The sequence below is a fragment of the Coregonus clupeaformis genome, chromosome 17 (genome assembly GCF_020615455.1).
Source record: "Coregonus clupeaformis isolate EN_2021a chromosome 17, ASM2061545v1, whole genome shotgun sequence".
Lineage (NCBI taxonomy): Eukaryota > Metazoa > Chordata > Actinopteri > Salmoniformes > Salmonidae > Coregonus > Coregonus clupeaformis.
Window position 1 is genome coordinate 55,205,381 of NC_059208.1, and position 25,464 is coordinate 55,230,844.

A 25,464-nucleotide genomic window follows, 5' to 3' on the forward strand; every position below is an offset into this window, starting at 1 on the left:
AACTTCAGAAACGTTGTTATATATGTTTGTATACATAAAGGCTGGTATTCAATCCAAGGCGCGTTATAGTGCAGAACATACAGCAGACAGTCCGCCATTTGAATGCACTTTCACTGCATTCGCGGAGATGGCATTCATGGTAAATGCTCCGATTGTCAGCTCAAGCGTAAATTACCTTTAAAAGTCTGTTATTGTGTGCTGCTCTATATCTCACATTGGATTGAATCCATTGGATTTGAATCCCGGCCAAAGTATTTTTCTTACAAGGGGATATTTCTTATGCTTTTTTTTCCTATAGAAAAAATTAAGTGTTTTAAACTTCAGATGATTTTTTCAGGATGTCTTTATGGTCTGTATAGGGTTGCTATGGGAATGAGCGTATTGACTTAGCTACAAGTAAACCAACTGTGTGAAATATTTTAGTTTGAATTTATTCAATACTAAATGATTTTTAAAAGTTTGCTATACAGGTATTTTTTATACTCACAGTAACAAGTTTCACGAAATCTCGTCCATACTCATGTAAAGATTGGTTTGATCATGTGGCTCTGAATTGAATAATGAGTAAGAGATGGCGTGAGATGCTACCATATACTATGTACCATATACTGTAGATATGGTTAAAGATCCGTCTGTGGAACTGTGGTATCATTCTTACAAGGTCACATTCTACTTACGATCATTGAAGTAATCACAACACCAGGACAAAAAGTTATGTTTTTATTTTTTTAAATAAATACAAACTGTTATGCCATTTAATGCTTCTCGTCTACAGCATTAGGCAGTTGTGCGTCTTTACAAAGCGATGTAAGCCTGTGTTCTACAAAGCCGGAAAGTGTTGCACTGGTGCAAGTAAGAGTGGGAAAGGGTTTCTGATACGTTCTATGGATAACTATCCTCATATTACATTATGTGGATCTATCAGCTTGACTCTCTCAAATCCATCACAACAAAGGAGTTTTAATAAGTCAGAGAAGGTTTCCATGGCAACATCATCTTTGTTCTGCCGTGCTTGATTGCATAGAAAACATCATTTACATACACAAAAATAAGATCAAAAATATAAACTTTTGCCTGAAGCCATGATCTGTTAATAAAGCAATAAGATGCAAAGCTGTTTGATTTAGTTTTTGTTGTGTTTCATTAATGAAAAGGATAGCGTATTTTGGAATGTTCTAGAATAGAACGGCTACAATTGTTTGATTCCACAGTTGACATATACAGAACATCCAGGAGACTGTTAACTCAAAATGAATGGACAACATCATTAAACAGAGGAATGGTTACAGGAATGTGTTGTATGTACATGATACATTTCCGATTCCCTCCTTCCCACGGTTTCAAAGACGAACAGCAATTTGAGCAAAAACAATTATCCACTTTCCTCCCTATTCTTACTCCACATCTAGGCCTAACATTACCCTCTCCTATATCACACAGAACAGCAATTATAACATTGAAAAGTTAATGATGAACAATTACAATGAGAACAGAAAGAAACACTCATTTACAGTCAGGTACACATTTAAGCAAACTGTGTCAGATGTGATAAAATACTACAAAACAAAAAATTCCTAATGAGAGATTTAAAAGAAAAATGTACAAACTGGTGTACTAGGTACTCGCTCTGGAGCCACAGCTTTCTCCCACATTCTCCGTTGCGGTGTCGCTCTGGAGCCACAGCTTTCTCCCACATTCTCCGTTGCTGTGTCGCTCTGCAGCCACAGCTTTCTCCCACATTCTCCGTTGCGGTGTCGCTCGGCTGCGTTGCCCCTAACACCTAGATATTCCACCTGACTCTGCAGATGGGAAGGGATCAGTTTATTTTATTTTTATTTTTTTCTCTACGGAATTTCCTTTATTTTGCAGTAGTATGTACTTGCATATCCTTACTAAAAAACCTCTTTGCATAACTCTTTGGCATAGAGAAAACATTCTCTAATTGGAGGCATCCCAATTGCATTGAATGGTATGGAATCCTGTGTGGGTGTGTAGTTAGTGGCAGCGCAGCAGGAACCAGGGGGCAGGGGATCGGAGGTTAAAGGTCGAGGGTAAGGGTCGTCTAGCAGGACACTTCGGTGGACTTGAGAGCCGCGGTGCTGTTCGCTGTGCCTTCCATACTGTCCGTGTGGGAGCGGCCACGCTTCTCGTTGGTGTGTGACCGGCTTCGGTTGCCCTCGTTGGTGTGAGACCGGCTCCTGTTGCCGTCCATTGAGTGGATGCTGGATCCGGACGCCGTGCGAGAGCGGACCAGTCTGGTCATGCTGGCAGCAGGCACTGAGGAGAGGAGGAGGAGCAAGAGTAGAGGAGGAGGAGCCATAGGAGGAGGTGGAGGAGGCAGGGGGAACAGGAGGAGGAGCCATAGGAGGAGGTGGAAGTGGAGGAGGCAGGGGGAACAGGAGGAGGAGCCATAGGAGGAGGCGGCAGGGGGAACAGGAGGAGGAGCCATAGGAGGAGGTGGAGGAGGCAGGGAGAAGAGGAGGAGGAGCCATAGGAGGTGGAGGAGGCAGGGAGAAGAGGAGGAGGAGCCATAGGAGGAGGAGGCAGGGGGAACAGGAGGAGGAGCCATAGGAGGAGGAGGCAGGGGGAACAGGAGGAGGAGCCATAGGAGGAGGAGGCAGGGGGAACAGGAGGAGGAGGAGAGACAAGGTTACCTATCCATTCACACTCCTGTGTCCATGGTCAGCTTAATTCCTACTGAGGGCATTTTATGTAATATATTATCTTTAATCATTATAGAACAGGTAACGGACTTCCTGTTGTCTAAATGTGTAATCTGAAGGTGAAGTTACTAATCTCATCCACTAGGTCTAGGCAATGTCATTCTTACAGGTTTGTTTTGAACACCCATATTATTAGTAGGCAGCAACACTAATAGGGTACCAGGCTTTTATGTTTCTACATAACTAATGTTACTATAATTACTGGTCAGTGTTGGTTACACAGAGAGTGTGTGTTGGAGTGTGTACTTACTGTAGCCCATTCCCTGAATGAAGTACTTGAAGGCCTCTGTCAGCTTTGCAGGCTGTCGAGAGAGCAAATGAGAAAGTTAGCCACTTGTTTCCATGTTATTATCCACATAATGACAGATCAACTGACAGATTCATGGCCTATCCTATAGACTGTGATAATGAGAGGCGTATGTATAACAGCTGTGGTAGCAGAAGGAGCTGGGTATTAACTCTCCAGCCTGACGTTCATGCCTCATTGCTACTATCACTAATGCTCTTAAGTGAAGCTGCTCTGTATTAGCCCCCTAACTATTATCCCCTGGCCACCTCAACCTGCCCGGCCTCCGTGAACGTGTTAACAAGCTTTAAACACACCTGGTCAACCATGGGGAGACCTCCACAATCAGCCATCTGGATGGAGGAGAAGAGAAAATAAACAGGCGATGAGATTGGAGTCAGTTAACACCTGATGGGGGTGCGTCATTCAACAGGGCAGAGTTAAGGCAGCACGTCATCAGCAGTATGACATTAGTCACCCGCCGTGACTCTTCATTACACAAAACAACCTCCCATTTATTTCACACTGTCTCAACATTAACAACAGGTACCATTAACATTAACAACAAGTTCCTATTAACATTAACAAAAAGTTATCATTAACAACAAGTGACCATTAACATTAACAACAAGTGACCATGAACAATACGACCATTAACATTAACAACAAGTGACCATTAACAAGTGACCATTAACATTAACAACAAGTGACCATTAACATTAACAAGAAGTTACCATTAACATTAACAAGAAGTTACTATTAACATTAACAAGAAGTTACCATTAACATTAACAAGAAGTTCATATTAACAATAACAAGTTTTTCCATTAACATTAACAACAAGTTCTATTAACAACAAGTGTAAAATCAAATTGAATTTGTCACATGCGCCGAATTCAACAGGTGTAGACCTTACTGTGAAATGTTACTTACAAGCCCTTAACCAACAATGCAGTTCAAGAAATAGAGTTAAGAAAATATTTACTAAATAAATGAATGTAAAAAAATACATAAAATAAAAGAGCAACAATAAAATAACAATAACGAGGCTATATACAGGGGGTACTGGGACCGAGTAAATGTGCGGGGACACCACTTAATGTAAATAGTCTGGGTAGCCATTTGATTAGTTATTCAGGAGTCTTATGGCTTGGGGGTAGAAGTTGTTAAGAAGCCTTTTGGACCTCAACTTGGCGCTCCGATACCGCTTGCTGTGCGGTAGCAGAGAGAACAGTCTATGACTAGGGTGGCTGGACTATGGTGCCTGTCCATTAACAACAAGTGACCATTAACAATAAGTGACCCTTAACATTAACAACAAGTGACCATTACCATTAGCCTCTGGACAGCCCATTTGGTCACAGCCAGAGGCGTGCACATCACAGGTAGGCCTAAGTAGGTCAGGCAGGAAGGATTGTGGTATGGGTCGTGTTCATCAGGAACCAAACAGAGGTAAACAACCTCAAACAGGGAGGACTCTAGATTGAATTGGTGCAATAAGAAATGCACATTTTCGTTTTCTGTTGAGAAATGTTTTATACAGTATCACGTGCCTAATGAACAGGACCCTGGAGGCTGGGTAGAGCAGCAGTAGCCTCAGCCTACGGTCTGAGGGGTCCCAGGCAAGGCTAGTAAATCAGTCACCAGGTAGTTACTGAGCTCCTGGAAGCTTATCAGTGACCGCCTTTCCATGATCAGATCTATTATGAGCAGCACGAGGGAGATTGTTCGAGAACACTCACCTTCAGCAGTGTGGTCCTTGTCGGGTCCAGCTTAGTATTGCACTCCACCTGTGGATGCAAAGTACAGAGTCTAATTTAGTGACTAAATATCATTAATTTACCATAGTAGAGAAATAATTAGGTAATAATATGAAAGGAATTGGGGGAGTAATATTTAATTACTAGAATTATTTTAGTTGTGTTTGATTTCTTTCCCTATTTTGTCCCATGTTTGAATCATAAACTACATTTTTAACCTTCCCTTGTTAATCTTTAAAAATCTCCTTTTAATTTAGGTGAATGTTCAACGTATAAACATATGTTCCTAGGGACCTAGGGACCGGGAATGAGGACCAGAGGCATTATTGTTAATGATTTGTTTATGACAGTTAGGATTACAGAGTGTGTACTTGAACTTACCACGGCGTCAACGGCCGGAGAGCTGTCTCCTACCACCAACAGAGAAGGACACCTGAGGACAATAACAGGAATTGGAACACATTTCAACCTGTTGGATTAGACGATTACAGGGCCAAGAGTTTTTCCTCGACCATGTGACCTCCTGACCAGGCTATAACTAGGGCCCAGAGTTTCCAGGTCAGGGAAAACTCAGGGCTCTAGCAATATGCCATGTGAGGTGATTGAAGTATGGTTAAAGTCAAGAGGGTTTGGAACTCACTTCAGGGTTCTGACGGTGACTTTTCCACCAGGAATGGGCCTCTCAATCTCCAGGTCCCGCCGGCTGGGATGGGAAATGGTGGGATATCAGTGAGGCACAAAATTAACATAAATATACTATTTCATATATAACATGTAATATATAACATGTAATATATATATATATATATATATATATATATATATATAACACATCAGATATATTGAATATATTAGAAATACGTAGATAAGATATATGTTCATAGGCAGTTTTCAGTGTACTCTGGAGGACTTTGAAGACTTGAGTATGTATATAAAATATATACTGAACAAAAATATAAACGTAACATGTTAAGTGTTGGTCCCATGTTTCACGAGCTGAAATAAAAGAGCCCAGAAATTTTCCATACGCACAAAAAGCTTATTTAGCTCAAATTTTGTGCACACATGTGTTTACATCCCTGTTAGTAAGCATTTCTTTGTCAAGATAATCCATCCACCTGACAGGTGTGGCATATCAAGAAACTGATTAAACAGCATGATCATTACACAGGTGCACTTTGTTTTGGGAATGTCCACCAGAGCTGTTGCCAGAGAATTTAATATACATTTCTCTACCATAAGCCGCTTCCAATGTCATTTTAGAGAATTTGGCAGTACGTCCAACCTTCCTCACAAACGCCCAGGACCTCCACCCCAGGACCACCACATCCGGCTTCTTCACCTGCGGGATCGTCTGAAACCAGCCACCCGGACAGCTGATCAAACTGTGGGTTTGCACAACCGAATAATTTCTGAACAAACTGTCAAACTGCACACAATTCTTGGAGATGAAAACGTCCCAGTTCTTCCATGGCCTGCATACCCACCAGACATGTCACCCATTGAGCATGTTTGGGATGCTCTGGTTCGACGTGTAAGACAGCGTGTTCCAGTTCCCGCCAATATCCAGCAACTTCGCACAGCCATTGAAGAAGAGTGGGACAACATTCCACAGGCCACAATCAACAGCCTGATCAACTCTATGCAAAGGAGATGTGTCGCGCTGCATGAGGCAAATGGTGGTCACACCAGATACTGACTGGTTTTCTGATCCACACCCCTACTTTTTTTTTTTTAAAGGTATCTGTGACCAACATATCTATATTCCCTTTGTGAAATCCAAAGATTAGGGCCTATTACATTTATTTCAATTGACTGATTTCCTTATATGAACTGTAACTCAGTAAAATCTTTGAAATCGTTGCACATTGCGTTTATATTTTTAGTTCAGTGTATATTAGATATATGCTGCTGAGCAGTCAACGTACGCTCCTGGTATTCTACGTACGCTCCTGGTATTCTACGTACGCTCCTGGTATTCTATGTTATTGACCTGTTGTAAGCTTTGACAAAGAGTTGGAGGTTGTACTGGTTCATGTCGTTCATGATGTGATGGCGGAAGGTGGCGATAAGGTCGTGGTTGTTGGAGATTTCCTCCTACAGAGACAGAAATAAACACCCACTCAGACTCTGTGGCCTAGTGACACAGTACTGCAGCATGTAAGCCTGCTGTGAATTGTTCTATATCTACGTAGCCAACAATTAGAATTAGATTCAATGGGATTATGTTGACATGATTTGCAGTTTCAATCACTGTCTCCATCTGGGTGCTCACTGCTCACCTTTCCGAAGAGATGGCCGATGAGCATTTCAGGCAAAGGAGTGACCTGAAAAGAGATTCAAAAGCAGATATATTTTCCATGGGTCACAGCAACGATCAATCATATGCTGTACACACATACATGTTATGCTCTGTTGAAATGGGTAGAGAATGTGCCTAGCTGATTGGGACTTTTGTGGTTTTGTGACTGTTAGTGACAATTGTTGACAGTGTAAAAAGGGCTTTATAAATCAAAGTTGATTGATTGTTGTGGATCTGTGGTTGTGTGGACTTCAGGAGATGGTCCTGTATTGTACCTTGTTTGCAGCCCAGTCCATCCATCCCTCAGCACAGGGGTTGATATTAATCAGAACCAGGCCTTCCACCAACGCGGGGTAGTCCAGCTAAAAACAGAAACAAACATTCAGTCAAATATTTTTTAAAGTGCTCATTGAAACCTCAAAGGGGTCCATTTAATTCACTATACTCATTGAAACCTCAACGATTCATAACAGAGAGAGGTCAGACATGGGTCAGTTATGAGTTAAAACATCCTTTGTGTTCCTCCATCAGCTGGGTATCAGCAGATTGAGACTGAGTCCCCACAGAGCTGGGTGTTTTGGTGCGAAGCCGGTCTAGAACATTCCACTGACTCTCAGCAGCAGGCTAAAGCAATAAGCAGGAGTGAACTGCCAAAATCAGCATAGCATCACTGGAAACATTGGTCTCAGTTCTAATCCCGGTTTGATTAAAACTCTTCATAATGAAGCAAACTTAAGCACGATAGAAAGGGGAAAGAAGGAAGGAGGGAGGAGGAAGTCAAACTCACAGCGAATCTTGCGAGGATGTAGGCTCCAGCGCCGACGGCCATTCCAATGACGCTCTTCAGACTGCGGTTAACAAACAAACAAAGAGAATATCATCATCATCTCTTTTCTGATCCAAAATGGATGCAGGTCTAAGACATCATGGTCTGTATTCATAACGCATCTCAGAGTAGGAGCGTGGATCTAGGATCAGTCTTATTCGTTTTGATCTAAAAGGCGAAACAGGAGTCCTAATCTGAGACGCTTTATGAATATGAATCCTGAACGGTTCAGCAGCATAAACCCTATGGACTGGGTTCAAACATATGAGGAGAAATACATTTAATCATGAGATTATCTGATCAATTTGAAAATCGTATAAAGCCCTTCTTTGGACTTACCCAAAATGCTTGAGGACCAAGGGGAGGGACTCAGACAGCAGATCCATGGAGGGGTACTCGTACCTGGAGAGAACACAACAACCGTCAGGGTTAAAGTACTTCAATTATCAACACTTTACAATGCTTCTTATCACTGCCCTCCATATCTCCATTCCATCAGCCTTCTACTGGATTCTACTATCCGTTTTTCACTTTGAATATCTCTCCTATTCAGGTCAATGGTGGCATGGACTCAAGACAGCCATAAAAATGAAGCAAGTGAAGTGTCAAAGCATTCAGGTAAAAACAAACCATATTCGCCTACCAAGCGATTTATCAAGTGATGAAACGGGGGCCCCCCGGCCGGAAATTTGACCATGATAACAAGTTTAGATAGCTGGCCGCTAAACTAACTTAGCAATCTAAAAAAAAAATGTGCTGACGGGCTAATTGACTGACATAACATTTAGCAGACACTCTTATCCAGAGCGACTAGGGTTAAGTGCCTTGCTCAAGAGCACATCGACAGACATCGCCTAGTCACCTCGGAGATTCAAACCAGCAACCTTTCAGTTACTGGCCCAACCTCTTAACCACTAGGCTACCACCCAGCCCACAACAAGAGCAAAACTGCTGACGTACAACCAAATTTAGAAATTTACCTTGATTATTCTACTATTCTAACTCACAACAGTAAATTGAGATCCCGACTCAAAAAAAAATATATATATATAATTGATCCGAGGGCCTTCAAAAGGAAGCAGATTCTAAAGGTCAGAGGTCAAAGGGTGGCAGACGGACAAGCTGACAGACAGGCAGGCTGACCTACATTTGGTGCTGAGGCAAGGTGTGCTTCGATTCCGGTCCATTCTCTCTGTATTTCCTCTCTACCTCAGTACTATCCAATAAACAAAAAATACGCGAGATGAGGCTAGGCGACTGTACTCACCCGGTAGAGAAGGTGTTGGCCCCCTCGTGCTGCCCAGGGGCATCGACGTGGCACACAGCAAAGTGCTGCATGATCTCCTGCATGTCCTCATGCTGGAACATGGAGTCAAAGCACGTCTTGTCTGAAACAACATGGAGGGCAGGTACAAGATATTAGTGATGAGGTCAGATGTCTAACACGGTGACCATTATGTGTTTCTTCTCAACGTTAGAGTTATCTATTCATTATCATTTTTTATCTATTCCATTTACCTTTATTTAGCCAATAAAGCTAAGTAAATTAACTGTCGTTGACCAGCCGTTACAATCAACAAACAGACGTTCTCATTCACGCTGAAGGCAGTATTACCAAAGTGCATGGGGACTTTAGTCTCACATTAGGGGGTGACATCAAATCCATTAAATATGATGGGATGAATGAAGCGTATGGGGCTTACGGTTCAGTCCAATGTCATGGAAGGTGAGGATGACGGGCCGGTCTCCTTTGGGCACCCCCTTCATGGTGCAGTGGATTCTTCCATGGGGAGTCTCTACATCGTGCTCCTAAAGATGGAATAAACCACAGTTAGCAAATAGGGTACCACAGAACTCCATCAACTTTCTAAGAAAATATTATCCATAGCAAAAATAAACATTATTGAAGAACTCTACCCGACCTGGACAAGGTAAACCCTAAGCGAAACAGAGTTGAACTGCACCAAGGTATCCATGCTTAGCAGAGAATGGTATTCCAGAACACCGTTCAAGCGCACCAATACAGACTATAGCTCATGTGGTGAGCCCTGAAGATGGCAGTGTAGAGTGTAGAGATTTTTTATTTATTTTTACTTTGAGCTCCATGCATTTTCTCTCCAATACTCAACACGTTGTAATCAGATTACATCCACTGACTTTAAATCGTTCTAATCCCACATCATGATTTCTGATTGTGATGCATATTACTTCCAAGGGACCATTAATCCACAATATTTCTCAGTCTGAGATTCTCTTCATTTCAATCCCACAAAGGTATAAACAGACGAAAAGCTAAAGAAGGTAAACAAGGCCAAGACTATAGACAGAGAGATCCAACAGTACTCACAGAGGTTTCAATCTCAGCCACAACACAGTCCATGTCCGAATCCCCCTCAAGAACCATGTTTCCTAGTGCCTTTTGGTCACTCGTAGGGAGTAGGGAGTAGTGAACTGTGAACGGAGGTAGTGCTCTGAGCTATAGATCGAATTGGTGGTAAGCTTCTGTAAAGGTGCTTATGAGGAGACTTGCCTGAGGGTTGTGTTTTATACCCCTGGTACTTACTACTCTGCATAAGACCTGGCCTCCCGTGGTGCTTTGCACGGTGGTCAAAACAAGCTAATTCTAGCTGAAGAGATCCTTAAATTGGATCAGCACGATGTCAGACAGTGGGGCAGCATGGGATATTTAGTGAAGAGTAGTGCAAAGTGAAAAGTACACAAGCCATCAGATCTACCTACGTAACCTTTAACCCCTTTTGTCAAAATATCCTAATTTGTCAACATATCAGGCTGTCAAGAAAGAAAAATAACAAAGCATATTTTATTGGAATAGCACTGGCAACACTAGCAATATAATGAATGATTACTTTTCATAAGCATGTCTGAACCCTTTATAGTGTATTAACTCATAGTATGTTAGGTCTGTCTATGTGGTAATGTTTCAATAGATTGAAAATGACTAACTCATGATCGTTATGAGATACTGTACAAGTACATAATATCTTGTCTTATGAGATACTGTACAAGTACATAATATCTTGTCTTATTGGTCTATTTCACACTAATCTGTGATAGTGGGTTGGATAACAATCAACCCATTATCAGTGTGGGAGATAATTATCTTTATACTACTACTCCAAAGATAAGATAAAGACTATTGGCCCCTAGGGGGAATTTTGTTTGCAGCATTGTGTAAACGTTCAACTTCATAGGTGACCGGTATCCTAGTTGTTAAGAACGTTAGGCCAGTAACCGAAAGGTCTCTGGTTTGAATCCCTGAGCCAACTAGGTGAAAGATCTGTGCCCTCGAGTAAGGAACTTAACCCTAATTGCTCCTGAAAGTCGCTCTGGATAAATGACTTGATGTCATAAATCCCATACACTGACCAAAACAACTCTTCCAAGAAAGGTAGTTAGATCCAGTTTGAGACCCTGAGAAGGGAGGTTAGGTGTAGTCTAGAAGGTCAGGGGCAAAGTCAAGACCCTAACTGCATCCCAAATGGCACCACTTTGAACAGATTCCTATGGGCCCTGGTCAAAAGTAATACACTACATTTATTTTACCAGGCAAGTCAGTTAAGAACAAATTCTTATTTACAATGACGGCCTACACCGGCCAAACCCAGACGACGCTGGGCCAATTGTGCGCTGCCCTATGGGACTCACAATCACGGCAGGTTGTGATACAGCCTGGAATCGAACCAGGAGGTCTGTAGTGACGCCTCAAGCACTGAGATGCAGTGCCTTAGACCACTGCGCCACTCGGGAGCCCATACATAAGGAATAGGGTGCCATTTGGGTTGCAATAACAGTTCATTACATAGCTGAATCCAGTTCAACCAAGGCTTCCCTCTAGTAAGAACACTCACATAACTTGTTTACATGACTGGAGGTAAACATCTGACGGCAGTGCCACCTAGGTAGCCAGGGTTAAAATAGCGGCCGTTTGATGCAGACACATCCTGAGCTAATCCCAGACGAGGCCGGGGGAGAGGAGGAAGGAGGAGGAGGGATACGTGTGGACCTAGTGTGTCTGAAGGCAGCCTCGGAACAGGCCAGATGGATGAACAGGCCAGATGGATGAACAGGCCAGATGGATGAGGTGTCCCTCCTCTACCTACGTCACTAAGGCTCCAAGACACAAAGTCGCCCTGGAAACCTGAGTTGACTAATCCTAGCCGTCGTGAGGGTCAGTTAGCACGAGATGGTTAGCTGGAGGGAGAATCCCTCTACTGGCACCATTGATAACACTCTAGAAGGAAAAGCTGTTTGACTCTCAGGTCAAAGTATAATCAGATATATTGGGATGTGGATAGGCTATTTATAAGGCACTTCAACAAGTTAAGCATGAAAGCATTAGGTTAGGTAGTGGTTTCCGTGTGGTGCTATCCAAGGTCCTGAATGTACGTAGTTGGTGTGCTGTACGTCAAGTCAACATACACACAAACTAATACTACAACATGACAGGTCATACTTTTTCCACTTCAGATTACACAAAGAAAGGGTGTCGTCATCTCTTAGCATCAAAGAGCCCAAAATGTGAGCAAAACTTCCACCACAAACACCTAAGGGGCAGCAAGTACTGCAAGATGATTTATAAATCATTGCCCACCAGATGGGGCTAAATAGTTCTGAAATACCATAACCTAATCCATGTGGACGTTAATCTGAGAGTAAATGCTACACTGAAACACGTGGATCATGTGAACATGTGTAGATTTTTATGGATATCTAAGTGTGGACCATAGGGACATACCTTTATCACGAGTTGTGCTACAGCTTCTCTCAATCCCTAGAAATGACAGAAACAGAACGGTTACATAAAGTTAAAGTAAAAAACTAATTTCTGTATCCATAAGGACCAGTTTCATTGTACAGTGTACACATTTCAGACCGTTCCTGACATGCTAAACAGACATAATTCATCTATGGAGTTCAGCTGTCATATAATAACAAAGTTGAAATGACATGAGACTCCTGGTGATAGGGTAAAGCGACAGGTCGAGCCTCTAAGATTAGTGCAGATGTCCCTTTCTGCAGCAGCTCTGTGGCTGCATCCTGTATGTAGTATCCTGGACTGTAGTGTACTGTACAGTGTAAGGTGCTGTGGTGTTAGTGCCAACCACAGCAAGTGCCAGGTAGGGAGGGGCTCTGGGATGCCAGTTCAGTGGGTGAAAAGGCCAGGGGCCAGTGGGTTGTTGTTGACATGGTATCAAAATAAATACTTGCACTTGTCTTTTCCTACTAGCTCTGACTTTACTGATAATTTCTTTACTGAGGAAACGTGTACTTACGACTGTGATATGTCGCCTAGCTACCTTAAGATGAATGCACTAACTGTAAGTCTCTCTGGATAACAGCGTCTGCTAATGACTAAAACGTACAAGTCCATTTTTCACAGACAAATAAACCGCAGGCTATACATGCAAATCAAATCATGTGTCTACTTACTGGCAATTCCCTGTCAACAAGCAGGGGTGCTTTTGACGCAACCGGGATATCATCCATGTCTTTCAATTGAGGAAGCCTGGAGGGAGAGAGGGAGGGCGGGAGAGAGAGAGAGAAGGAGACAGAGAGACTGTTATTTAGACCCACGCTGACTGGTTCAACCAGTGGTGGAGCGTTTCATATTACACACATGCCTTTCTGATCCTGTAGATGTTTTGTTGATATCATGTTTTTAGGATAATAACTTACCACTGAGAAAACAACACTGATACACTTTGTTCAACAGGTTCCAATGTGGATTTTATATGTACAGATGTAGGATTTTAAATCTGAGCCAGTTTTCTACAGCAGGAAAATAGTCCTACAGCAACAGGAAATGTGAATTATTATGTGGATTGTAATGAATGGACATTTTTCATTCGGGCAAATCAAGTCTGACATTTTAAAGTGGAAATTACAAACTTTAGAAGCCTTTTTAAACCTTGAATACACTACACATTTGCATTTCCTGCTACGCAGGAAAATACTCAACAACAAAAGAGAAAACTTTAGAAGCCTTTTTTGTAAAAATAAGTTTGCGTTTCCTGCTGTGCAGGAAAATACTCAACAACAAAAGAGTGATCAAATTAAGATCCTAAATCTGTACACACCCCAACAGACCAGCCAACCAACATCAGACTTTACAAATATAATTTGTCCTGAAGGTTCTAGACAACAAGTATTGTAGCCTGTAGCAACCAATACAAGTTAATAACAAGTTTATTACCCTTTTTTTTTTAAACAAGTTTATTACACGTTATTACTAAAAAGCCGTTAGAAAGCCAAAGTCGCCTTTCACTGCGTTATATGTAGATATAGGAAATGGAACTGTATAGCAGAACACCAGGCCCTATAGCTATAGCTAGTGTCCAATGCATTCTAAACCCAAATGAACTCAAATGAACTCTTATGAGAGTCGCTCCGGCTGCTTGCGTTTTCGACAGAGCGAGGGAGAAATGAAAATGAAATCAAGCTGCTGTCTGCAGATCATGCTGCTGTGGACCGTGATGCCATTTTGTTAGGAGAGTGGGAGCTCTGCTGTGCATGCTAATCAAATCAGATGGTAAACAGACGGGGGCTTTGTGTCCGTCAGGCCGAGGCAGGACAGACAGGCAGGCCAGGCTTGTATAGGCCAGGAGTCAGGCTCTTCCTCTGTGCTGTGTTGTGCTAACTGGGCTTGGCTGGCACACAGGAAGCTACTGACAAGGCACAGCTTCCATAGCTCCCTTCACACACACACACACACACACATACACACTCTCTGTGACTAATCCTCTCTCATAACCTCTCAGTAAATATCTCTCCCTCTTCCTGCCTCACTCTTTCGCTGTCTCTCTCCCCCTCTCTGTCTCTCCTGCTCTCAGCTATAACAATATATTTTGTATCTGATCTACCTACAGGTTTGAGATGTGTCTCTACATGTTTCAGATGTGTCTCTCCAGTGTAATCTTTAACCTTTTACTGCAGGGGGCTAAAATCAGTGGGCAAAAAATTATTGGTAGTCTTTAAAAAATCTACTTTGAAACAAAAAGTATTCACCTCACACACATGGTTATTGGCTTAAAAAAAAGAAGTGACCTGTACCATGTCAGATATAAAGTTGAAACGTATTCAATTTTGAATTTGCATCCCAATATTACACTTTATATACATCACAGAAGACTGAAATATAACAAAACTGTGACATACTGTATGTGTTGATTTTTTTAAATGCAATAATATTTATTAATTATGAAATTATTAATAACATTACATTTTTGTCATTTAGCAGACGCTCTTATCCAGAGCGACTTACAGTTAGTGAGTGCATACATTTTTCATACGGGCCCCCCATGGGAATCGAACCCACAACCCTGGTGTTGCAAGCGGCATGCTCTACCAACTGAGCTACAGGAGGCTACATGCTACATGCCACTCATGAGGCCAAAGAGGGCGCTTTTGGTCATTGACTGCATGAAAGGGCTACAGGAAGTGATCAATGTTTGGGCATCTGGCCAGCTTTCCAACAAAACGTCCTCCTGACTAGGGCTTTGTCCCAAATAACACCCTATTCCCTATGTAGTGCTGGTCAACAGTAGTGCTCTACATAGGGAGTCATTTGGGATGCACCCTAGAACAGAGGCTTCAGCCAGGCCTCACAATAGCACAGAGAGGAAGAGTTTACAAAAACGAGTAAATATTTATTCTGTTGTTTTTAAGAAAAACATGGACGCCTTCCACTGCAAATCCTTTGTTGAAGAAACTGTCCGCCAGCTCCCACTGACATTCCAACATTCAATTCAACTGAAACCATGTGAGGGAAGTTACGTAACCATAAATAATCTGGAAATTCTGATAATAGTCAGAAAATAAACAGTTATTTGTATTTATAGCAACACTGTTAATCCTACTAGCATTAACATTGGCAAGTAACATTAAACCCAAACCAGTTTCCAGACCTGTAAATAGGCTAGGTGCTGAGCAGGCAGTTTGAGGCAACTAGGCCAACCTCTATTTACAAGATAGGAATCCCTTCTGACCCCCCTAAACTCATCTTTTACCTGGCGGTATCAAACACCTCTCAGGACATCAGTAATGTCTCACTGAGATCCCTTTTCTTGTGGCAACAGGTCACAAATATTTCTGCTGTGATGGCACACTGTGGTATTTCACCCAATAGATATGGGAGTTTATCAAAATTGGGTTTGTTTTCGAATTCTTTGTGGGTCTGTGTAATCTGAGGAAAATATGTGTCTCTAATATGGTCATACATTTGGCAGGAGGTTAGGAAGTGCAGCTCAATTTCTACCTCATTTTGTGGGCAGTGTGCACATAGCCGGTCTTCTCTTGAGAGCCAGGTCTGCCTACGGTCAGTCAGTGGTTGGGGACAGAAGCACGAGATCATCAGAAAACAGTAGACATTTGACTTCAGATTCTAGTAGGGTGAGGCCGGGTGCTGCAGACTGTTCTAGTGCCCTCGCCAATTTATTCATATATATGTTGAAGAGCTCAAACTGCATCCCTGTCTCACCCCACGGCCCTGTGGAAAGAAATGTGTGTGTTTTATTTCCATTTTAACCACACACTTGTTGTTTGTTGTGTACATGGATATTATAATGTCGTATGTTTTTCCCCCAACACCGCTTTCCATCAATTTGTATAGCAGACCCTCATGCCAAATTGAGTCAAAAGCTTTTTTGAAATCAACAAAGCATTTGCCTTTGTTTTGTTTGTTTGTCAATTAGGGTGTGCAGGGTGAATACGTGGTCTGTCGTACGGTCATTTGGCAAAAAGCCAATTTGACATTTGCTCAGTACATTGTTTTCACTGAGGAAATGTACGCACACACACACACTCCTTACCTCATCTCTCTCCCTCTCTGTTCCTCCCCCTCTCTCTGTCTGTCTTTCTCTCTGAGCGCATTAAGTACGTCCACAACAACTAGAATAAACATGTGTACCCTCCTAATGGTCATGAGCATGATTCACACATGCAAAACGTTCTGCCACAGACTGGCGTCACAACCCTAAGGTAGGCTAAACGGCCTAAATTGAAATACTGCACATACCGTATTCTAACACTAATATTTCAGTGACATTTCTTGTTAAATTCAGGGGAAAGCAAAAATTTGTGAACTTTAACATTAACAAAGATGGATTCATCACTCACATAAATGACTTGTCAGCAGAGTCAGTGGTGGTAAGCGATGGATGTGTTTTGTTAGTTACTCTCCAATTGTGTAGGAATATGACAATGACAGTATTGCCACAGATACAGCTGTGTACTGGTTTACTATGTGTCAGATCCTAAGCTTCCTGAGTTCTCCTTCCACACTTCTGTTTTTCTACAACTTGTGCGTAGACACGGACAACAACAGACAATTCACTAAAATAATATTGGCCTGCAGAAGTGCCTTATGCAATCATCCAAAACAGGAAATATTGTAAGGATAAAGTGTCTGTGTGACAAATACTCAACACTTTCTGACTGAGAATACCTTAATGTTGAGAGATCGACTGCTTAAAACCAGATAACGTCAATGATATGTTACAAAACACAAAATCTCCACTACTTTGTTGACCAAACCCATTTGTGGCCTACAGATTGGAATTGGGAAGCAAAGTCTCCCATTTATTTAGATAGCTAGAATTAAGGCCACTGCCACCCTGCCTTTCCCTTTATATAGGTTAAATCCAGAAACAAATCCAGCTGCATCTGTAGAAACAATGATTGCTTCCCTAATCTTTCATCGCTCATTTAATCTGTCAAATCCCCTCATTCTGAAATGTTAGCAGCAGGGCAGGCTGCTGCTAGCTAAACTCTTACAGACATACATTTTGAGATGGTAAAAGATATCAAAATATATGTGCACTATCAGACATGGCTCATAGTAGGGGGATGATCCACAGACTAATACCCATCTGAGTTGACCCTTGTATTTTATTATCATTTGTGTCTTTATGCACAGTCACAGGGCCCTACACAGACACTCCAACACACACACATAAACACTCACTCCATTTGCTCACACATTTATACTGACTGCACACACAATCATCATATACACTGCTGCTACTCTGTTAATCCTATATCCTGTTGCCTAGTCACCTTACCCCTATACATATCTACCTCTATCGATCCAGTATCCCTGCACATTGTAAATATGGTGTTGGAACTGACCCTGTATATAGTATGCTTAGTTACTTTATCTTTTTCTTCTTATTTTATATCTTGTGTGTTTTTGTTCTACCTTGTTATTTTTAGTATTACATTGTTATTGATTACTGCATTGTTGGGGTTAGAGTTAACAAGAATGGCATTTCACTGTACAAGTGCATGTGACATTAAATCATGATATAGGTGGTCTGTGGGTACCACAAAAACACAAGCTAATAAGGCAAAAGGTTGAACCAATTGAAATGAGAGGGGATCTCTTGTGATGCTACAGTAACTGAAGGATGGGCATTTCACTACTAGATGGTCACGGTGTAGGCCATCTTACTTTGGACGCAACTGCCTTCATTAGGGATAGCTGCCAAGCATACTTGTGAAAACAAAAATAATGTGTCATAATTGAAAAAAGATCCTCTCAATCCTGAAAGACCCTGTCCATGTTATATCTCTTAAAAAAACACATGAATAAGAAACTGGAAAATATATATTGAAATAGTCAGAACACTGTGACATTACTTCCTAATGAAACTGACAAATATTTCACTTCTGTATAATATTTTGTCACTTTTCTCCTGAAAATAATTGTCATGCCATGTTAATTTCCCACTTCTACATCTGCTGCCCATGCTGTCACATCCACAATTGCTTGACTGTAGGCTACCGCCCCTTGGTATTTTGACTATACATATTAATACAACACACAAACGCAAGCTTGTGCACCCACTATTACACAAACAAAAGCAGAAGGTATACGGTTGTTTAGCTATCAGGAAAAGGCGTCCACAGAATCCGGTCACGCAGCCACTCCATTGTTGAAAATGTAAACAAACAATCTTCCTGTGTGGCTTAGTGGCGCTCGTGGCACGTGCACATCAGCATGTATTATGTTTAGACGCAATAGCAGCAACACTGGCACGAACATCTGGAACGTTTCAAAAGGACCTGTATATTTAGGACGTGCATTTCATGTGGAATGCGTTGTAATATCCTGAGATCCACCAATATCAACAACAACAAAAAAGTACATTTCGATTTTCAAATATCGGACGGCGTGGAAATTATTCCATCAAAATGAACACTATAAAAAGAAATACAGATGTGAAAAATGTCGATATCCCTGTAGTCAATGAAAGTACGATTTTATACAAACCAGAAAGAAAGTGTAAAGTACTCTAGAAATGACAACGTCATAATAATTATGATAACAATATTAATAGTTATATTGTATGCAAAAGCACTTACCTGTAAAGTTTGATTGTCCACTGGTGATCACCCACAACAAGTCCTTAAACACTCTTTAAATTGTTTGCAACTCGCCTCAGTAATATTTCTTCAACAAAGACTTTGTTATTTACTACGTGCAGCTGAAGGGCGGATGTATCCTGAGGTTTATAAAGACCTCGGACCAGCCCCTTTTCCTATCTCCACTTTGTCACGATCGTCAAGCATAGAGGAGGACCAAGGCGCAGCGTGTGCAAAATACATGTCTTTATTTTAGAAGAGAGAAAAACACGAAACCGAACACTATCCAAAACTAACAAAACAACAAACGACCGTGAAGCTAAATAACGTAAGTGCACCGACAAGCAACAAACGTTCAACATAGACAATTACCCACAAACACATGATGCCCATGGCTGCCTTAAATATGGCTCCCAATTAGAGACAATAAACCACAGCTGTCTCCAATTGAGAACCAATCCAGGCAGCCATCAACATACAAACACCTAGACAAGACATTACCCCATAAACCTACAAACCCCTAGACAAACCCAAAACACATACTTCACCATGTCACACCCTGACCTAACTAAAATATTAGTGAAAACAAAGATAACTAAGGCCAGGGTGTGACATAACCCCCCCCTTAAGGTGCGAACTCCGGGCGCACCTGCCTAAAGTCTAGGGGAGGGTCTGGGTGGGCGTCTGTCCACGGTGGCGGCTCTGGCACTGGTCGTGGTCCCCACCCCACCATAGTCACTACCCGCTTTCGTAGCCTCCTCCAAATGACCACCCTCCAACTTAACCCCACTGGATTAAGGGGCAGCACCGGACTAAGAGGCAGCACCGGACTAAGGGGCAGCACCGGACTAAGGGGCAGCACCAGGATAAGGGGCAGCACCAGGATAAGGGGCAGCACCAGGATAAGGGGCAGCACCAGGATAAGGGGCAGCACCGGGCTAAGGGGCAGCACCGGACTAAGGGGCAGCACCGGACTGAATGGCGGATCCTGGCTGGCTGGCTCTGGCGGATCCTGGCTGGCTGGCGGATCCTGGCTGGACGGCTCTGGCGGATCCCGGCTGGACGGCTCTGGCGGATCCTGGCTGGACGGCTCTGGCGGATCCTGGCTGGACGGCTCATGGCTGGCTGACGGATCTGGCTGCTCATGATTGGCTGACGGATCTGGCTGCTCATGGCTGGCTGACGGATCTGGCTGCTCATGGCTGGCGGAAGGCTCTGGCTGATCCTGTCTGGCGGAAGGCTCTGGCTGATCCTGTCTGGCGGAAGGCTCTGGCTGATCCTGTCTGGCGGAAGGCTCTAGCGGCTCCTGTCTGGCGGAAGGCTTTGGCTGATCCTGTCTGGCGGAAGGCTCTGGCTGATCCTGTCTGGCGGAAGGCTCTAGCGGCTCCTGTCTGGCGGACGGCTCTGAAGGCTCATGGCAGACGGGCGGCTTAGCAGGCTCAGTACAGACGGGCAGTTCATGCAGCGCTTGGCAGACGGACAGTTCAGACGGCGTTGGGCAGACGGGCAGTCCAGGCGCCGTTAGGCAGACGGCAGACTCTGGCCGGCCGAGACGCACATAAGGCCTAGTGCGTGGTGCCGGAACTGGAGGTACCGGGCTGAGGACACGCATCTCAGGTCTAGTGCGGGGAGAAGGAACAGGGCATGCTGGACCCTGGGGACGCACATAAGGCCTAGTGCGTGGTGCCGGAACTGGTGGTCCCGGGCTGAGGACACGCATCTCAGGGCTAGTGCGGGGAGCAGGAACAGGCCGGACCGGGCTGGCGACGCGCACCGTAGGTTTGGTGCGAGTGGCAGGAACAGGCCGGGTCGGGCTGGCGACGCGCACCGTAACCTTGGTGCGGGTGGCAGGAACAGGCCGGACCGGGCTGGCGACAGCGCACCGTAGGTTTGGTGCGAGTGGCAGGAACAGGCCGGGTCGGGCTGGCGACGCGCACCGTTAACATAGTGCGTGGAGCAGGAACAGGCCTGGCTGGGCTGGCGACGCACCCCGTAGGCTTAGTGCGTAGAGCAGGGACAGGCCGGGCTGGGCTGGCGACGCGCACCATTAACTTAGTGCGTGGAGCAGGAACAGGCCGGGCTGGGCTGGCGACGCGCACCGTCCATTTGGTGCGAGGGGTCGTAACAGGCCGGACCGTACTGGGGACACACACCACTGGCTCTACCCCGGGAACTGGAACGGGCCGGACCGGACTGGTAATACACCCCAGTACCACTCGCCGTGCCTCTACATCTCCTCTCCCTACTTTGACCAGTGGCCCCCGTAACCTGGTGGCCTTTTGAATTCGCCCCCTTCTCTGCCTCCGTCAGCCCCGTCGTCCATGCCCTGTGCCCCCTAAAAATTTATTGGGTAGTGCTCACGGGCTTCCAGCCTTGCCTCCGTGCTGCCTCCTCATATCGCCTCCTCTCGGCTTTAGCTGCCTCCAGCTCTTCACGAGGGAGGCGAACTTCTCCCGGTTGTGCCCAAGGACCCTTTCCATCCAGTATCTCCTCCCATGTCCATGACTCCTGTGTAGGTGGGTCCTGTTGCCGCTTGACACGCCGCTTGGTCCTAGATTGGTGGGTAATTCTGTCACGATCGTCAAGCATAGAGGAGGACCAAGGCGCAGCGTGTGCAAAATACATCTCTTTATTTTAGAAGAGAGAAAACACGAAACCGAACACTATCCAAAACTAACAAAACAACAAACGACCGTGAAGCTAAATAACGTAAGTGCACCGACAAGCAACAAACGTTCAACATAGACAATTACCCACAAACACATGATGCCCATGGCTGCCTTAAATATGGCTCCCAATTAGAGACAATAAACCACAGCTGTCTCCAATTGAGAACCAATCCAGGCAGCCATCAACATACAAACACCTAGACAAGACATTACCCCATAAACCTACAAACCCCTAGACAAACCCAAAACACATACTTCACCATGTCACACCCTGACCTAACTAAAATATTAGTGAAAACAAAGATAACTAAGGCCAGGGTGTGACACACTTGCTATTCGGCAATGTCACCGCATTTGGTAATACAGCTACACTGTTTACAGCGGTGGGATGAGACAGAGACTGCTTATTAAAGTGTGTCAATTGTACATTTGTAGTGAAGTATTAGTACATTCACTTATCGCCTCTTAACTACATGTATATCTCCGGACATTTGTGCATTTATATATTGCAATTATTGCATTTACTAATTTTGCAACGCGTTTAGAATCAGAGAGGGCTCTTTTTGATGTGGGTTTATTTCGGGGATGTTTGTTAATTTGTCAACAGTCCATGTTTTGTGGTTAGGTGATAATTACTGGGATATTACTAGGGTACACTTTCACTAGACAGTGGCTGGGTGTGTAGTGGAATCTTGGCAACCATATCGTATTTATATGAGACCATGGTATTTCTCACTCCCTCTGTATGACTTTGTCAACCTGCAAATTGCAACTTTTAAGCATTGGAGGAGGAGGAGGCGGAGGAGAAGGAGAATGCCTGCAACCTTGGGTTTTTGTATTCTCCGGAGAGTAGCTCTGGTCCAGGTCAATGGTGCACGTTCCTTTACTAAGGATCACACACTCACGCCCTGGACCAGAGCTACCCAGAGAGAAGTCTGTACAAAGGGTAGCCGTTCCCTTTCCATCAGCATTGCTGGATGTGATATTGGGGATCCTCTGCAGATAGTGTATTCTATCTCTGTGTTGTTCAATCAATACTAGAATCAATACTAACCCCAGTTTGAGCTCTGGTCAAAAGTAGTCCACTACATAGGGAATAGGGTGCTGATTGGGATGCAAAATGATCTAGTGAGAGGTGCACTTGTATATTTGTACTGTACTTGACTGATTCATACTGTATGTGGTTGATAACATTTGTAGTTTCTTTGTCCTGATAGATACTGTGTATACAATCATTCACACTTATTTGACAAATAACACAAATGTGGTTCCGTCAATAAACTGTTGAATTGGAATGACTGTGTGTCTGTGTGTAAAGTCTCAGGGGCAATACAATGCCTCACTGTGGTTTTGTAATGTGAGGCCCTCAATAGGAACACGTGAAATACAATGGAAGCATTGGATAGAAAATATAACCATTATGCTAATCACTAAATCACTAAGTACTAGACCAACAAACTGAATAAGAGCAAATGACGATAGATCCATTACAACATTGTAGTTTCCCCAGGCACATTCAAGTCATACTACACAGAAAACATTCTTGCAATTCAGCAAATCAAGTTTCACTACAGGAAGTTATGATTTTCTGCATTTTGCATACTTACAAAAGTATAGATTATATACTACAAATATAACTTCAGTGTTGAATGAGGATGATTCACAATATATTTCATGTTTGATATAGTGAGTAGCTAATAGAAGTTTAAGGACTCTGTATTTGGGTCAAAGTGTCTCAACACTTGATAAGAATGGTGGACTTTTACCTGTCTGATTACAGTATTTGTGAGAGCATTCAGAAACACCTGTGTGTGTATGTGTGTGTGTGTATGTGTGTGTGTGTGTGTGTGTTGCATGTATGCATATGCAGCTGAAAGAGGGCCATGGACATGCCCTCGAAACCCACGTTGGTATTGGTATTTGGTAGTTTGTTAGGATCCCCATTAGCTGTTGCAAAACCAGAAGCTACTCTTCCTGGGGTCCACACAAAACATGAAACATGACATAATACAGAACATTAGTAGACAAGAACAGCTCAAGGACAGAACTACATACATAAACTATCCGGTGTCTGACATGTGCCGACAGTTTAATGTCAGTGTGCTATGTTAACAAGAGTCTGGGACATTGGGTTATGTGGGGTGGTGTGTATAACTTGCTGAACGGTCATTTATTTTATGTATTTATTAATTATTGTATTCATCATCATATTGTAGTGTACGGGGGGAAGCGAACCCTGGTCGCTGGCGTGAAAGGCAAACACCCTACGCATTGCGCCAAAAGGATTAACTCATATAGCGAGAATCGCTACAATATTATCATGATCTGTTGGAATTTTTCCAAATATGTTTTCTTCCCCTCGCAAATTTGTGTCCTTTTCTCCTTTGAGGTTCATAGAGTGTCAGTCTGTTGGATCTGTGAGCACACTTTGTTCATTCATTCCTCTACTGCCTTGACCTTCACTACAAATGCATAACATGTCCTTTTTGTCCCACCTCACCTCACCTCTCTTTGTAGTGAGATTAAATATCTATTGGATGTGTAAGAGTGAACCTTTCTCCCCTCACCCCAGGCTCCTGGGAGATAGGGAAACAGGTTAGAATAGAGAGAACATGTAGGTCTTTAGTCTATAGTACACTCTATCTAGAACCTAAAAGGGTTCTTCTGGGTTTTCCATAGGAGAACCCTTTGAATAACCCTTTTTGGTTCCAGGTAGAACCCTGTTGAGTTCCATGTAGAACCCTTTCCACAGGGGGTTCTACATGAAACCCAAAATAGTTTTACCTGGAACCAAAAAGGGTTTTACCTGGAACCAAAAAGGGTTTTACCTGGAACCAAAAAGGGTTTTAGCTGGAACCAAAAAGGGTTTTCCTGTAGGACAGCCGAAGTACCCTTTTGGAACCCTTTTTTCTAAGAGTGTGCTCTTCAGAGAAAGGAAGGATATTAATTAATAATAGACTTTTAGCAGATGTTTTTTTTATTGCATAAGCCTGTGGCAATGTCATCAGGATGTCAGTTTTGACTGGATCAAACCAGCTATCAGCATTCAGAGGTAGAGTAATGCAACTGGGGTGTTACAATGACGAGGGCTTGTGACTCAGTGTAAGGGTTGGTGTGAGGTGTGACCCAGGTGCGGTGCAGGATAGACAGTAGGCAGTAGGCAGAGATGGTGAAACAAGGATCTATACTGGTGATCCCGAAGCCAGGATACATAACAACGAACTTAACAAGTTAAAAGAAAGGTGGAGCAAATAAGTCTCCAAAAACAGGCTGACAGACAAAATACGAAATAGTAACTACGACTGAAATAATAAAGAAACAGGGAGAACACTTCTCGAGTACCTGTACATACTTCTCCGATCAGACACTGATTAGTACTGCTGAGCATAGAGAAGCAGAGAAAACTGAGCAAGGGAATACAGGGAAGTGAGGGCATAAATACACAGGTGAACAGGTAGACACAGGTGACACCAGCCGTTCACCTTGGGCCTCCGGGTGGAGGCGACGGAATGTTGT

At 43.3% G+C, this 25,464-nt stretch overlaps 1 protein-coding gene across 2 annotated transcripts; it reads right to left on the reverse strand.

Annotated features, from left to right (window-relative positions):
* Positions 1-707: 707 nt before the first annotated feature.
* Positions 708-19,424, reverse strand: LOC121586760 (protein NDRG1-like). Of its 2 annotated transcripts, XM_041903723.1 has the most exons (16): positions 19,280-19,424; positions 13,349-13,424; positions 12,654-12,689; positions 9,601-9,706; positions 9,165-9,285; positions 8,237-8,299; positions 7,859-7,919; positions 7,347-7,433; positions 7,052-7,096; positions 6,763-6,866; positions 5,410-5,472; positions 5,151-5,202; positions 4,752-4,799; positions 3,327-3,362; positions 2,974-3,025; positions 708-2,277 (listed from the first exon to the last, which is right to left on the reverse strand). In XM_041903723.1, the coding sequence occupies exons 2-16, from the start codon at positions 13,403-13,405 to the stop codon at positions 2,063-2,065; spliced, it is 1,146 nt and encodes a 381-aa protein (XP_041759657.1). In that variant the 5' UTR covers positions 13,406-13,424; positions 19,280-19,424; the 3' UTR covers positions 708-2,062. The 2 variants fall into 2 exon arrangements, with proteins under 2 accessions (XP_041759657.1, XP_041759658.1); XM_041903724.2 differs by lacking the exons at positions 12,654-12,689; positions 13,349-13,424; positions 19,280-19,424 and adding an exon at positions 10,245-10,431.
* Between the last annotated feature and the right edge of the window lie 6,040 nt (positions 19,425-25,464).